The 15434-nt window shown below is 54.8% G+C and overlaps 1 protein-coding gene across 1 annotated transcript; it reads left to right on the top strand.

Moving 5' to 3' along the window:
• The first annotated feature begins 10104 nt into the window (after positions 1 to 10104).
• Positions 10105 to 13405, top strand: LOC134170818 (acrosin-like). The gene is made up of 5 exons (XM_062632544.1): positions 10105 to 10175; positions 10837 to 11172; positions 11494 to 11759; positions 12148 to 12296; positions 13046 to 13405. The coding sequence occupies exons 1-5, from the start codon at positions 10105 to 10107 to the stop codon at positions 13403 to 13405; spliced, it is 1182 nt and encodes a 393-aa protein (XP_062488528.1).
• Positions 13406 to 15434: the final 2029 nt, after the last annotated feature.

Below are 15434 nucleotides of genomic sequence, written 5' to 3' on the forward strand. Positions count from 1 at the left end.
AGCCTGAACCAGTTAAGAAATAGCTAGGAAAAGCTTAAAATAGGCTAGAAACTTCCATGAATAGTTCAGATTTAGCCAAAAATGGAATAAAACCTGCAACTCAACCATGTACCAAGGAAAGAGTCAGGGTATTTTCAGCTCTGTCTTGAACACTGCCAGCCATGGGGCAGCCACAGCTTCTCTGGGCACCCTGTGCCACTGTCCCACCACCCTCACAGGGAACAACTTCTAAGATCTCATCTCAATCTCCCCTCTCTGTCACGTTAAAATCCTTCCCCCTTGGCCCATCCCCACAGGCCCTTGCTCTCCCCACAAGAAATGAGGGCAGATCCCAGGATCATCCCTCGGCAGCCGCAGCGCTCCGCTGCCGGCTCAGCCAGCCCAACTCACACACCGAGTCCAAAGCAGCCACTCTGGGGAAGTCTCTTGAGGTGTTCTGGCAACTCCTACAGCACCCCAAGATCGCCATCGCCACCCACCTCCTTCCACGCTCCTCTGTCCACAGGCGGCACCGGCTCCGAGACACCAAGACGGGAACCACCAGAGGAGCTGCTCTTGCCTCCTCCACCGGTAGCTTGTGTTCCGTGGGGCAGCTGTCGTCTCCCGGTGCCTCTGCTGGAGGGTTCTGTGGGGTTCTGTGACCTCACACACCTGAACACGGGGAGTTCCAGAATCAGCCACCCCTGTGGTCTCCATGTCCCCAAGGTCATTGTGATGCATGAGCTCTGACTGGGTCCATGGGGTGCTCTGGAGGTGCTGCAGGCATTCTCTGGGATTCTCTAGGGGTATCCCCAGGATGCCCTGGGAGTGCACAGAGACACAGGGCCGTGGAGCAAGCTGCTCTAGTGGAAGGTGTCCCTGCCCGTGCCTTTGGGGCTTGGAGCTGGGTGAGCTTTAAGGTCCCTTCCAGCCCACTCTGGGATTCCATGATTCTCTGCTGTGCCAATGTCGGTCCCTCTCCACTCCTCGGAGGTGGCCGTGACGCCCTGTTCCATGGCCCACGTTGAGCTGTGACCCCTCGCATGCTCCACCTCCGGACCAAAGGCACTGAGGAAGAGCAGCCCGTGAGGGACCTCCCCGAGCCGGCTGGGCAGAGCCTGGTCCCCCCGCAGCGACTCCCGCAGCACCCCTGGGTGCCCAGTGGCCATGGGCACGATGCTGCCGCCATCCCAAAGCCGTGGCGGTCGCTGTGGATTTGCCCATTGTGACGGGGCCCCCACGGTGAGCGTGGGCTCTTTAAGGAGGGAGAGCCCTGCAGTAACCAGTGCAGAGGAGAGCCCTCCCCTCCCTCGGGAGGCTGCATCTCCCGGGGCTGCCCTGCGCATCCAGGTCCGTGTTCTTTGACTTTGCAATCCTGTTTTAGTGTTGGCCTCAAACACATTGTGGGTGCGTGCGTGGGTTTTGGGGGGTTCCCTGTAGAAACGGCTTCATGTAACCAAAAACGGGGGTGGGGTGGGCGGGGAAGGTGCGGGGGAGGGGGGGGTCATTAAGTGCCTGTTGATGAACTGTCTGTGGGGATGGGGGGGGAGGGACCTCACCTCCCCCCCAGCACCCCAAAACGGGGGGGGTGGGGTGGGGAGGGTCCCCAATGGACACAACCTCCCATCCCCCACCCGGGGGTGTCAGGGGGTGGCACCTTCCCCCCTCTTTATACCCGGGATGGGAGAGGGGAGGATAAAGGGGGGGATGGGGGGGGTCCTATCCGAAGCCTCACTGACACCGATGTAAATAGCGCGGGGGGGAGGGGGGGGGAGGGGAGAGGGGTCACCTTAAGAATGTCAGGTCACCAGGGCCCCGTGCACAGCCTGGAGGTGGGGGGGAGACAAAGAGAGGGGGTCAGGAGCACCCCAACCCCCCCAGGACCCCAAAAGCCCCCACTGGGGGGTCCCGCGGGCTCCAACCTGCGCAGGTCGGGATCGGAGGGGAGCTCCAGCTCCGCCATGATGGGCGAAATTGGCGCGCGGGGAGCGCCGCGCGGCACGACGGGAGTTGTAGTCCAAGCCGGGCGGCGCCTTAATGGTGCTGTATGGGTTTCGCACTGCATCATGGGAGTTGTAGTCCGGGCTGGGCGACGCCATGACAGGGCTCTCTGGGTGCCGCGTGGCATGATGGGAGTTGTAGTCCCCTCCTGGCCGGAGCCATAACGGGTCTCTATGGGCAGCGTGGGGCATGATGGGAGTTGTAGTCCTGGCTGAGCAGCGTCATAATGGGGCTCTATGGGGGCAGCGTTGCATGATCAGGGTTGTAGTCCCTGTAGTCTATGGGTCTCTATGGGGTCTCTATGGGTCTCTGTGGGTCTCTATGCTTCACTTTGGTTCGCTTTCAGGCTCTCTGGGGTGTCTGTGGGGTATCTATGGATCTCTATGGGGTCTCTGTAGGTCTCTATGGTCTCTAAGGTGCTCTATGTCTCTCTATGGGTCTCTATAGTTTCTATGGGTCTCTATGGGTTTCTATGGGTCCCTCTATGGGTCTCTATGGGTCCCTGCAGTGTCTGACCATGGAGGGGGGGTCTCTTTACGAGTCCCTTGGAGGGGGGAGCAGCAGCAGCTCCAGTACCAGGACGCAGGGGGGCCGCGGGGGGCAGAGCTCGAGACCCCGGGACCCCCCCTCTACCCCCATTGCCCCCATTACCCCCATTGCCCCATTACCGCCATTGCCCCCATGTAAAGCCATGGAGCCAGCAGTGGGTGTGAACCTGTCCCTGCCCCATAGGGTTCTATAGAGGTCCATAGGGTCCCACCGCCCCCCATCTCTCTCTTTCCCCCCCCCCAGCCAACCCTCGCTCTTTTCCTGTCGCCCCGCCCACTTCCACGGCAGCCAATCAGCGCCTGGCCCCGCGCACTGCGCTGCGCAGCCAATCAGAGCGCAGGGCTGTAGAGTAGCCCCTCCTCTCCCTTCAGCTGACTCCGCCCCCTGTAACGGCCGCAGGCACGAGGGGAGGTGAGGGGGACAATGGGGGGAAATGGGGGGCAGTGAAGACAATGGGGGGCAATGGGGCCAATGTGGGGGTAATGGGGGCAATGGGTGTAATGGGGGGTAATGAAGCCAATGTGGGGGTAATGGGGGCAATGAGGGGTAATGGAGGCAATGGGGGATAATGGACGCAGTGGGGTAATGGGGGCAATGGGGGCTGATGGGAGGCCCCTGCACGCCCCCCGCAGGCCCCTACCCCCCCCACCCCCCCCCCCGCGTCACGTGGTCATCACCCAGCGCCGCCTCCTGCCCCCCCCCGCGGGCTCTTCGCCCTCCAGGTCACCTCGGGTCACGTGGGGCGGGGCCTCGCCCCTCCCCCACTATGGAGGTACCCCATAACTTGGGGGGCGGGCACAAAGGGGGACCCTCAGACCCCGCCCGATAACTTGGGGGGGGCAAAGGGGGCACCCCATAACTTGGGGGGGCTCCATAGGGAACTTCCAGAGCCTGCCCCATACCTTGGGGGCCACAAAGGGGGCGCCCCATAACTTGGGGGTCCCAGTGCCCGCCCCCCAATACCCCATAGCGCGGGTCCGGGCCGCCCGCTTGGGGGCGCTGTTGCACCGGACCCCGGTGCTGGGGGCGCTGCTCCGTGGGGGGGGCACCGGGGCTTCCCCCCCGGCTCTCGCCGCTGCTCCGGGGGCACCGGGGCTCGAACCCGGGAGCTCGGGACCCGAACCCGGGAGCTCGGGGCTCGAACCCGGGGTCCCTGGAGCCTCAATGGGAGCCGCAACCGGATGTGCGGCGGGACCGGGGCATCCCCAGCCCCATCCTTGGATCCAGTGCGGAGCAGTGGGAAGTGAGTTGGGAATGGGGGTAACGGGTGGCAATGGGGGGGTAATGGGGTAACAGGGGCAATGGGGGTAATGGGGGGTAATGGGCAATGGGGGTAATGGGGAGGGCAAAGGGGGTAATGGGGGCCAATAGGGTCAATGGAGACAATGAGGGGCAATGGTGGGCAATGGTGTCTCTCCCCCCCACCCCAGAGCCGCCCTCCTGGAGCCCAGTTCTGCTCTTCCAGCCACATGGAATTCTCTGTCCAAGCTCCCCCCTACAACCGAATCCAGACCTGGATCCGTGTCCATGTGTGGAGCATCCGGATCTGGATCCAGATCCCATAGGATCTGCTCCCAAGCAGCAGGAGCTGCAATGCCAATGGGATCCCGTGCTCCCAGATGATCCAAGGCTCTGGAATGAGGCAGAGCTGCAGCACGAGACAGTGCTTCGGCGTTGGCTTGGGCTGTTTTAGGGGTGGTTTGGGGTGTACTGGTGTGTTTTTTTCCTCTTTTTGGCCTGTTTTGGGGCTCTGAGCCTGTGTCCCACAGGAGAAGCAGGACAAGGTGGTTTTTTGGTGGGTTTAGGGTGGTTTGGGTTTGTTTTGGTTTTGAATAGTTTTTGGTTGGTTTTGTACTTTTTTGAGCCTGTTTTGGTGTTCTGAACTTGTGCCCACAGGAGAAACAGGACAAGGTGGTTTTGGGGTGGTTTTGTCCAGTTCTGCGGCTCTGACCTGTGTCCCATAGGAGAAGCAGGACAAGGTGATTTTGGGGTTGTTTTTGGGGTTGTTTTGGGTGTTTTGGCCTGCTTTTGGCTTGGTTTTGTCCTGTTTTGGGGCTCTGACCCTGTATCCCATAGGAGAAGCAGGAAGAGGTGGTTTTGGGGTGGTTTCGGCCTGCTTTTGGCTTGTTTTTGTCCTGTTTTGGGGCTCTGACCCAGTATCATATAGGAAAAGCAGGACAAAGTGGTTTTGGGGTGGTTTTGGCCTGTTTTTGTCCTGTTTGGGGCCTATTTTGGGTCTGTTTTGGGGCTCTGACCCTGTGTCCCTTAGAAGAAGGAGGACAAGGTGGTTTTGGGGTGGTTTGGCATGTTTTTGTCCTTTTTTTTGGCCTGTTTTGGGCCTCTTACCCTGTATCCCATAGGAGAAACAGGACAAGGTGGTTTTGTGCTGGGTTTTGGGTTGTTTTTGGCCTGTTTTGTGTCTTTTTGGGGGCTTTAACCCTGTATCCCATAGGAGAAGCAGGACAAGGTGGTTTTGGCCCATTTTGGGGGTTGTTTGGGGTGTTTTGGCCTGCTTTTATCCTTTTTTTGTCCTGTTTTGTGGCTCTCACAATCTATCACATAGGAGAAGCAGGACAAGGTGGTTTTGGTGTGGCTTTTGGGGTGTTTTTGGTTGTTTTTGGCCCTTTTTGGGTCTGTTTTGGGGCTCTGACCCTGTATCCCACAGGAGAAGCAGAACAACGTGACCATGTGGTGGTTTTTGGGGTGTTTTGGGGAGTTTTTGTCCTGTTTTGGGGGTCCGTTTTTTGGGGGCTGTTTTGGGTCTGTGTCCTGGGTTCAGCAGTAGCAATCATGTTGGTTTTTTTTTCCTTTGTGGTAGCTGGTGCAGTGCTGTGTTTTGACTTCCAGCCTGGGAACAGTGTTGGTGAAGCCGATGTTTTTGGTTGTTGCTAAGTGATGTTTACCCTGACCAAGGACTTTGTGAGGCTCATGCTCTGCCAGGGAGGAGGGGAGGCTGTGAGGAAGCAGAGACAGGGCGCCTGACCCGGGCTAGCCGGGGAGGTATTCCATACCACAGCACGTCATGCCCGGGGTGAGGGGTAACTGGGAGTTACCCGGAAGGACAGGGGCTTCCAGGTGGAACTCGTTTTCTTGGCCGGTGGTATCGTATTCTCTTCCCTTGTTATTTTCCCTTATCATTGTTTTAGCTGATAGTAGCGGTGGTGATTTGTTGCTGGACTGTTTTTGTCTCAACCCGTAGGAGTTGCACTCTCTAGATCCTCCTCCCCGTTCCTCCGGGAAGACGGACACAGACCTCGATTGTTGTCAGCTCAGCACCACTCACTGGGAGTGAGTGAACAAGCTACCTGACTGGGTTTAAACCACGACACTAAGATAACAGTGTCTTGCTAGGTAACAATTGTGTTGCGCTCTGACAATGTCTGGTTGAAATGGCTAAAGCAAAGCCATTGAATATCTTGAGCAGCTGTCTCGATGATTGGCCCAGCTTCTGCTTTTGGCTCCTAAAGCTCCTGCTCAGGCACCCCTTCAGGTGGCTCCTTTGTCTCCTCCTTTTGAAAATGGTAACATCTACCTGACCTGCATGGGTTTGTGTTCAGTTTTTGTGAGTTCTTTGCTGAATTAATTTTAGCTCAGATCGGTTCCTTTATCTGGTTTGTAACACAGGAGGAAGGAGAGGTAGCTTTGTTTTGTTTCTTCTTCATCTGTTGGTGGCATTCATTTGCAGTTTTATACACGTAGGGTCTGAGGCAGGGGATCAGAACTTCTTAACACTGGTTTTGTTGCTGAAGTCAACATATTGCATAACTAATGCTCTCATTTCAAACCATACGTTCTATATAAATATGTAACTTGCTTAGCATACCTTGGAGTTGTGTAACATTCTACACATCTTAAGTCAGAAGTACTCTTAATGGGATTAGATGCAATCATAATTGAATTCCTGTGGTGTGATACTGGATATAGGGGTTTATTCCCCTTAGTTCTGTCTGAGTATGTTAGTGAAATAGAAAGCTGGTTTCAGGTGGAAGGAAAAACGCATATCTGATGTTTTCTTTCAGATGTTCCTAAGCTCCAGCACATCTCCTGAGATTCACAGTTATTTGCATGCAAAGGAGCAGGGGGAAAAATCCCGGAGAGAACTGTACTTTCTTTTGAGAAGATCTGGCCTTTATTTTTCCACTAAAGGTACATCTGAGGTAAGGGAAAATAAAAAAGGGAGAACATAATAACATAACGAAGTTAGAGCAAAGGTGTATGTATTTAAAATCTGTTCTAATAAGAAAAAATTGAATTTCAACTTCCAACGATAAAAAGGAAAAAAATATTTATTCTAGATAAAATGTAGAGCGATATAAACTTGGAAAAGTATTGTCTTAGAGTAATTTCCTTTTGCCTAACTTTGCTTCATTCTGATCAATATTTTTCCAGTCAGTTAACAGCGTACTCTTTTAAAATCAATTTTCAACTAGTAGTTAAAATGCTGAAGTGTAAGTAGGTGCTTTGAAAAGGGGTTGTCTTACTTCATGATGTAAAATAAAAAAACCCTGTGTATAAAGGGATTTTACAGGAAGATTTTGCGAGTTCTCAGGTTCTGTCACTGTACAGTTTTCCATTTTACTACTTCAACTTTTTGGTGGCAGTTCTTGAAACCTGATAATGTTAAACAGGATACACTGGAGTTGAGACACCTTTTACGTAAAGCACTTAAAGATTTTTCTTGTTCTGAATTTTCTGTGCTAACTGCCAGAGTAATCGTTGAGCTGCTTTTGTATCCTTCAGCAAACCTCTTTTGTTTTCTTCCTTAACTTGGTTCATCTTAGAGGATGGAGAGAATGGTTAGAAAGAGGAGTGGACAGTTTTCAGGTTATGAAAGTACCTTTTATTTTGATGTTTGAAATGCATACAGCTCTCAAAACGTGACTCCTCCTGTAATATTATTGTGGCTTGAATTTAGCGGATGCTTTCCCAGAAGTGTCATCACTTGTACTTTGGTTTTTCTCCCTCTCTGGCAGAATGAACTCTTTGACTAGTTTGATGTGCTTTTTCTCTGCATTATGAAATTGATGCTAAGTTGTCTCTTTCTAGATTTCACAATGTCAAACGTACAGTATGTTAAGACTATTTTGGACCAGGATAACTACTACATCTCCTGAGTTTCTTCTCTGGAGGGGCTGGCTAAAAATAGTCTAACTAAAGTACATTGCTCTTCTTTTTAGGAGCCAAGGCATCTGCAGTTTTTCTGTGAATTCAGCCTTAGTGATACGTACATGTCTTTGACAGGCAAAAAGATTTCTGGAGCTCCAACAAACCATGGATTCTGCTTTAAGGTACAAGCTTATTATTCGGATACATATTAAAGTAAACCACAATTTTTAGGTAAGCTGAAGATTCTTTAAGGTTTCTGAAAACAATATTCAGCTGTCTCTTATAAAATAGGACAATTAGTGGATTTTATTTCAACAGGTATTGTGTTCAAGGTATGCATTAATGCTAAAAAAATGTGCTGTGGCCGACTAGCCTAACAAATCAGGAGGAAACCGAGACCTGAAACAGCTCTGTGCAGATGAGGAACAAAGCAGGACCTGATGGATGACAGCAATTTGGTTGCTTAAGGTAATTTTTCTGTGTGGAGTTAGCTTCTTGCCTACGTTTACTCTGTGAAATGTTGCTATTGTGTATTCTTCCCTTCCCCCCGCTCCCGGAGGGATGGGGAGGAGAATCGAAAGAATGTACCTCCCCCGGGTTGAGATAAGAACAGCCCAGTAACTAAGGTGTAACACAAACCACTGCTGCTACACCAATAATAATAACGATAAGGGAAATAACAAGGGAAGAGAATACAATACCACCCGCCGACCGAGCCCGACCGAGCAGTGAGTGCCCTTCTGGGTAACTCCCTGTTACCTCCCGGGCATGACGTGCTGTGCTATGGAATACCTCTTTGGCTGGTTTGGGTCAGGTGTCCTGTCTCTGCTTCCTCCCGGCTTCCCTTCCTCCTCCCTCCATGGCAGAGCATGAGGCTCGCAAAGTCCTTGGTCAGACTGAACGTTTGAGCAGCAACTAAAAGCATCGGTGTTATCAGCGCTGTTCCCAGGCTGAAAGTCAAAAACTCAGCGCTGCACCAGGTACCAAGAGGGAGAAAAAATGACTGCTCCTGCTGAACCCAAGATAGATGCCCTGCTTGTGGGATGCTCTGAACACCTGTGGGATGCTCTGCTTGTGGGATGCTGTGAATCCCTATGGGATGCTCTGCTTGTGGAATGATCTGAACGCCTATGGGATGCTCTGCTTGTGAGATGCTGTGAATCCCTATGGGATGCTGTGAATCCCTATGGGATGCTCTGCTTGTGGCATGCTCTGGAGCTCCCTTGTGCCACCAGCTCCTCCCTAAGGTCCCTACACCAGGGAACATCCACACTGCAGCACAGAGGTGTGGGATCATGGAGTCATGGAATCATGGAATGGGTTGGGTTGAAGGCACCTTAAAGCTCATCCAGCTCCAACCCCTGCCATGGGCAAGGACACCTTCCATGGAGCGGGATGCTCCAAGCCCCATCCAACCATGCCCACTTCCAGGAATACCACACAAACCCCATTCCTTCTGCACCAATCCCTTTCCAATCCCTTCTTTTCCCCATCCTCCCCCTCCCCCTCCAGGGCAAATTCCCTGGATTTGGCACCATTTGAACTCCCCCCCCCCCCCCCCAAAGTGGCTTTTAACAACAACCTGGCCCCCATTCCACCTCTTTTTGGCCCAAAGCAGAAGCTGGGAAGCTGCTTGGATCCGGGCCTGCACGGAGGCTCCTGCTGCCAGATCCCGCTTCCAGGCTCTGGAATATAAGGACAACCCCTTCACCACTCCTTGCCCACCAAGTCCCAGGATTTTGGGTGCTTTTGAGGGGCAAACAGCGGTGGTTTTGTGATCAATGTGGGATAAATCCTCACCAGGGACCTTGCTCCATGGGGATGCTGCTTCTGCCCCCTGCATCCCTCATCCTTGCGGTTCCTTGGGCACCTTCCTGGTCCTTTTGGCGGGCTCCCATGTGCTTGTTTGAGCCTTTGGGTGCCCCCATCTGCTTCCATTGCCCTTTGGTGTGCCCCCATCCATCTTTGGGTGCCCCCCATCCATCTTTGGGTGCCCCCCCATTTGCTTCCATTTTTTGCATCCCACAGAGCTCCAGAGCATCCCATAGGGATTCAAATCATCCTAAGCCCATCACACCCCCTCCATCCCCCCATGGAACCCCCCATGGAATCCCCCATGCCCCCCCCCCCCCCCCATGAAACCTGCCTCTCTATGACATCAGCCGCAGCACCAAGGGACCTGTATCCAGCACCCGTATCCCTGGGGCAGTTGTGCTTTGGGCGCAGTGTTGGTAGCAGCTCCTTGGTAGCAGCTCCTTGGTGGCAGCTCCTTGGTGGCAGCTCCTTGGTGGCAGCTCCTTGGTGGCAGCTCCTTGGTGGCAGCTCCTTGGTGGCAGCTCCTTGGTGGCAGCTCCTTGGTGGCAGCTCCTTGGTGGCAGCTCCTTGGCTGCAGCTTCTTGGTGTCACCCTCAGTGGTGGTGGCAGCACCTTGGTGGCACCTTGGGGTCACCCTCAGCGGTGATGGCAGCGATGGCTTTGCTCCATGTCTTCATCCTGCTGGCATTGGCCTGGCTGGTGCATGGCTCCTGGGACAGCTGTGGGTGAGTGGCACCAGGCTCCGGGGCTCCTGGTATTCCATAGGGAGATGCTGCTGCTCCCAACCATGGTCACACCAGTGGGGTGGTGGGACTGGGAGAGCCCCGCTTCCTCGCCATCACCCCATGCGGTGGCACAGCGCAGCTATGGGGCACCCCATAGGGTCCCTTGTCCCTGCAGCACCCTATGGGGTGGGATGATGCTCACCTATGGGACACCCCATAGGGTCCCTTGTCCCTGCATCACCCAGTGGGGCGGGATGATGACAAAAACAGTCCAGCAACAAATCACCACCGCTACTATCAGCTAAAACAGTGATAAGGGAAAATAACAAGGGAAGAGAATACGATACCACCGGCCAAGAAAACGAGTTCCACCCGGAAGCCCCTGTCCTTCCGGGTAACTCCCAGTTACCCCTCACCCCGGGCATGACGTGCTGTGGTATGGAATACCTCCCCGGCTAGCCCGGGTCAGGCGCCCCGTCTCTGCTTCCTCACAGCCTCCCCTCCTCCCCGGCAGAGCATGAGCCTCACAAAGTCCTTGGCCAAACCAAAATATACTTGTTATCAGCTCTGTTCCCGAGCTGAAAGTCAAAACACTGCACCGCACCAGTTAACACAAAGGAAAAACATGACTGCTACTGCGGAACCCAGGACAACCCCATAGGGTCCCTTGTGCAGCACCCTATGGGGTGGGATGCCTGGGGCACCCCATAGGGTCCCTTGTCCCTGCATCACCCAGGGGGGGGGATGATGCCCGCCCTTCATCCCTAACCATCCAGTGTTGGGCTTCTGCTTCCAGAGGGACCTGCGGTACCCGTCCCATGGCTGATTCCTATGGGGTGTCGCGCATCGTCGGAGGCGTGGATGCGCACCAGGGCGCCTGGCCATGGATGGTCAGCATCCAGTTCCCCACGGCCACCGGCTTCTCGCACATCTGCGGGGGGTCCCTCATCACCCCGCAATGGGTCCTCACGGCCGCTCACTGCTTCGTCGGGCAAAAGTAAGGGGGAGAAGGGATTCCAGCCATAGGGAATAGCCAAGGAGCAGCTCCCATCCCGTCCCCTTCCCCATCCTGGATGCACTGGGAAGAGCGCTCAGGAGAAGGCTGCTTCCAGCTTGACAGCCCTTGAGCCTAAGGCGTGCTGGGGCAGTGCTTTCCTTTGGGCAGCAGCAGGAATGTGGCTCCTTCCCACCCCTCCATAGAATGGGATGGGATGGGATGGAATGGAATGGATCATGGAATGGGTTGGATGGGAAAGGAGCTTGGGATCATCACCCCTTGTCCTATGGCTCCAATCCCTGCTCTTCCACTCCCTCCCAGCTTCACCACGGATTGGTTCGTGATGGTCGGAATCACGGACCTGGCTTGGGCCAATTCCGAGACCCAGAAACGTTGGATCCAGAGGGTCGTGGTCCATGAATATTACACCAACATCTCCGGCGGCTTCGACATTGCCTTGGTGGAGCTGGACCAGCCGGTGCAGTGCGGGTACCACGTGCAGCTCGCCTGCCTGCCCGATGCGACGCTCAGGGTATCCCAGCTCTCCGAGTGCTTCATCAGCGGATGGGGCGCGAGGGAGGCCAGAAGTGAGTGCCCGACGGCCCCGTTGGCCTTGGGATGCCGGGTCCTGGATTCATGGAATGGGATGGAAGGGAGGGTAAAGCTCATCCAGGTCTATTGGATGTTGCTCCGACTGGGGATGGAGCATCCTGACCTTCTCCATGCAACCCATCCCAGTCTCCCACCACTTCCTTCTCTCCAACTTGAGCATCCCTGGTTCAGTTGGAACCCATCACCCCTTGTCCCATCGCTGAAGGTCCCTCCATGTCCTCCTTATGTTGAGGATGCAGAACAAAGGGGATGCAGCCCGTGCCATGGGGCGGTGTTGATGGCTCCCATTGATCTTTTCAGCCCCAAATACCCCCATATCCGTCCCTTCTCCCCGCAGTCCTGACCCCCTTTGTGTCCCCACAGCGGGGGCATCGTCCCCATCTGCCCTGCAGGAGGCCAAGGTCCGCCTCATCGATGCCAAGCTCTGCAACAGCAGCCTATGGTACCGAGGGGCCATCAAGAGCCACAACCTGTGTGCTGGGTACCCGCAGGGTGGCATCGACACCTGCCAGGTAGGGATGTGCCCCTGGGGCTCCCTTCTCCTCTCCCATCTGCAGGGCCTTGCTCTGCATCCCCCTTTATCCCAGCTTTGGAAGCGCATCCAGCTCCTGCTCCATCATCCCTGCGCAGGGACCATAGAGGTTGGAGCTTTAAGAGCATTGAGATTCCACCACTAAACCATGTCGTGAGCATGGATTCATGGAATGGGTTAGGTTGGGAAGGAGCTTAAAGCATCCAGTTCTAAGCAAGGGGCAAGGATGCCTTCCATTAGACCAGGTTGCTCCAAGCCCCATCCATCCTTCTCCATCCAACCCATCCCAGTGTCCCACCACCCTCATAGGGAACAATTTCTCCTTATCTCCAACCCATAGTCCCTCGTTCCAGTGGGAACCCATCACCCCTCGTCCTATGGCTCCAATCCATGCTGAAGGTCCCTCTCCACACCCAAATGATGAAGGAGAACCCTTCCATCCACATAGGGTAACAGCAGTGGTCCCCTCTGGCACTGCCATGGCGACCCATCCCCATCCTCATCCTCTCCCGTTCTCCTCCATAGGGTGGCAGCAGCCTCATGGCCACCCCTCCCCATCCTCTCCCGTTCTCCTCCACAGGGTGACAGCAGTGGTCCCCTCTGCGTTGCCATGGCCACCCCTCCCCATCCTCTCCCGTTCTCCTCCACAGGGTGACAGCGGTGGTCCCCTCAGGCGTTGCCATGGCCACCCATCCCCATCCTCATCCCCTCTCTGTTTCTCCTCCATAGGGTGACAGTGGCGGTCCCCTCATGTGCCGGGACAACAATGCCAACTTTTTCTGGGTTGTGGGGCTGACGAGCTGGGGCCGCGGCTGCGCCAGGGCCAAGCAACCGGGGGTCTACACCTCAACAAGGCACTTCCATGAGTGGATCCTCCACCAGCTGGGGACGTTCCACTCCGCGGGAGCCTCCGCGACGCCCCCGACATGGAGCCACCAGCACGTCTCGCATGCGCCCATCCAGCAGACGATGCCGGCTCCGACGGCCTCGAGCACCAGTGACATCTGCTCCTTCCCATACCGGGTGCTCGTGGAATTTGTCAGTCGGGTGCAGGAGTTGCTGCAGGCTCTAAGGGGGAAGAAGCCTTGAGGAGCGGCGTCGCTTGAAGTTGGCTTCAGCTTCAATACAGTTGCCTTATTTTCCCATAGAGAGGATGCTTTGCGTGCCCACCTCTTCTCCTGGTCCGTGCGCAGGGATGGGGATGAGGGATGGAGGGCAGGGAACAGTGGGAAGCGGGAGCTGGGAATCAGGGAATCAACCAGTTTGTGAAAGACTTTCAGGAGCATCAAGTCCAATCATTGCCCCGCCATTAAAGCATGGCATGAAGAGGCAGGTGGGACAGCTTCCATTAGACCAGGTTGCTCCAAGCCCATCCATTCTTCTCCATCCAACCCATCCCAGTGTCCCAGCACCCTCACTTCCTTATCTCCAACCTGAACTTCGCTGTTCCAGTTGGAACCCATCACCCCTTGTCCTGTGGCTCCAATCCATGCTGAAGGCTCCTCTCCACACCCAAATGATGAAGGAGAACCCAAACTTCCATGGTTCTGCTTCATCCCTGCATCCAGATGGAGCACCCCACTTCATCCCTGCATCCAGCTGGAGCATCCTGCTTCCAGGCTTGGGATCTTCCCTTAGGACCTCACAAGCTTCAAGGTTGTATCCATCCCAGCTCCCAACACCCATCCCAGCACTCTTTGGACCTCTCCCAGATGCCAGCACTGGGGTCCCCAGTGCCTGGAGCAGGGACTGGGGCCAGGGCTCACAGCACCCACTGCACCCATTGCACCCCCAGCACCCATAGAGCCCACAGCACCCATAGCATGCATTGCACCCATACCACCCCCACCACTGCCAGCAACCACAACAGCTCCAGTGCACCCAGTCATCCCAGCACCTATAGAAACCCCAGCACCCACAGAACCCCCCAGCACCCTCAGCACTATATAGCTCCGGTATCGGGGTCCTAGTGCCCGCCCGCTGCATCCTCCCTGTCAGGAACCGGTCCCAGGGTCCGCCCCCTATAGCGCCGGAATCAGGGTCCTAGTGCCCGCCCGCTGCCTCACGCATCAGGGTCCTAGTGCACCCCTGCTGCCTCCTGCCTGGCAGGGACAGGTCCCAGGCCTCCCCCCCAATAACTCCGTGCCGCAGAAAACACATGGACTCAGAGATCAATATGATCAGACAAAAGCCATTTTTTACAAAGCCGTAACTCCTTTTATAGTATTTCTTACATGCACTTACAGTGATTTGGCATATTATGATTGGATACATGTCTTGAAGACCCTTACTGACTAACATATAATTGGTTAAGCACAGGTGTGAGAACTTGACCTCGAAAGCTTGCCAACAGTGCACAGTTCTCATTACCTCAGTGAATTCCAGCTTCTTCTTATCTTGCTTGTTCAGGCTTCCTCGGGCCTCTCATGGCCTTGCTGCATCTTTCAGGATTATTCAGAATTTATGTACCAATTATCCACTCTCCTGTGAGAACACTGCCTCCACATCTCCCCCTTTTTGTTTTATATATGTTTTGGGTGACCCTACTTGAGCAGGGGATTTGGCCTAGATCATATCTCCAATATATGACAACTACAGGCTGCTGGGCCTGCCCCTTTTTTCTGCTGTATGACTCTCTGGTAACAGGGGAGGCCATCCTTCACATCAAGGTCTGGCATGGCATGTGTCCCCACTGCCAACAGCGGAGCCCAAACAGCCCAAAAACAGGACAAAAACACCCCAAAACCACCCCAGAACGACCCCAAAACCACCCTGTCCTGCTTCTCCTATGGGATACAGGGTCAGAGCCCCAAACTAGCCCCAAAAGAGGCCACAAATACCCCAAATATACCCCCAAAACACCCTAAAACCACCCCCAAAACCACCTTGTCCTGCTTCTCCTATGCAATACAGAGTCAGAGCCCCAAAATAGCCCGAAAACAGAACAAAAACACCCCAAACCACACCAAAACCACCTTGTCCTGCTTCTCCTATGCGACACAAGGTCAGAACCTCAAAACAGGACATAAACCAAAACCACCCCAAACCACCCTAAAACCACCCCAAAACCACCTTGCCCTGCTTCTCCTATGGGATATGGGGTCAGAGCCCCAAAACA

The sequence above is a fragment of the Pezoporus occidentalis genome, unplaced genomic scaffold, assembly GCF_034315485.1.
Source record: "Pezoporus occidentalis ecotype Australia unplaced genomic scaffold, CSIRO_AGI_Poc_V1 ctg1107, whole genome shotgun sequence".
NCBI classification, from domain to species: domain Eukaryota; kingdom Metazoa; phylum Chordata; class Aves; order Psittaciformes; family Psittacidae; genus Pezoporus; species Pezoporus occidentalis.

Bases quoted from the DNA above. Each gene is read 5' to 3' on its own strand.
- LOC134170818 (XM_062632544.1), top strand. From the start codon at position 10,105: ATGGCTTTGCTCCATGTCTTCATCCTGCTGGCATTGGCCTGGCTGGTG. The intron at 11,173-11,493 runs GTAAGGGGGAGA...ACTCCCTCCCAG, and splicing joins CACTGCTTCGTCGGGCAAAA to CTTCACCACGGATTGGTTCG. The intron at 11,760-12,147 runs GTGAGTGCCCGA...GTGTCCCCACAG, and splicing joins GGGCGCGAGGGAGGCCAGAA to CGGGGGCATCGTCCCCATCT.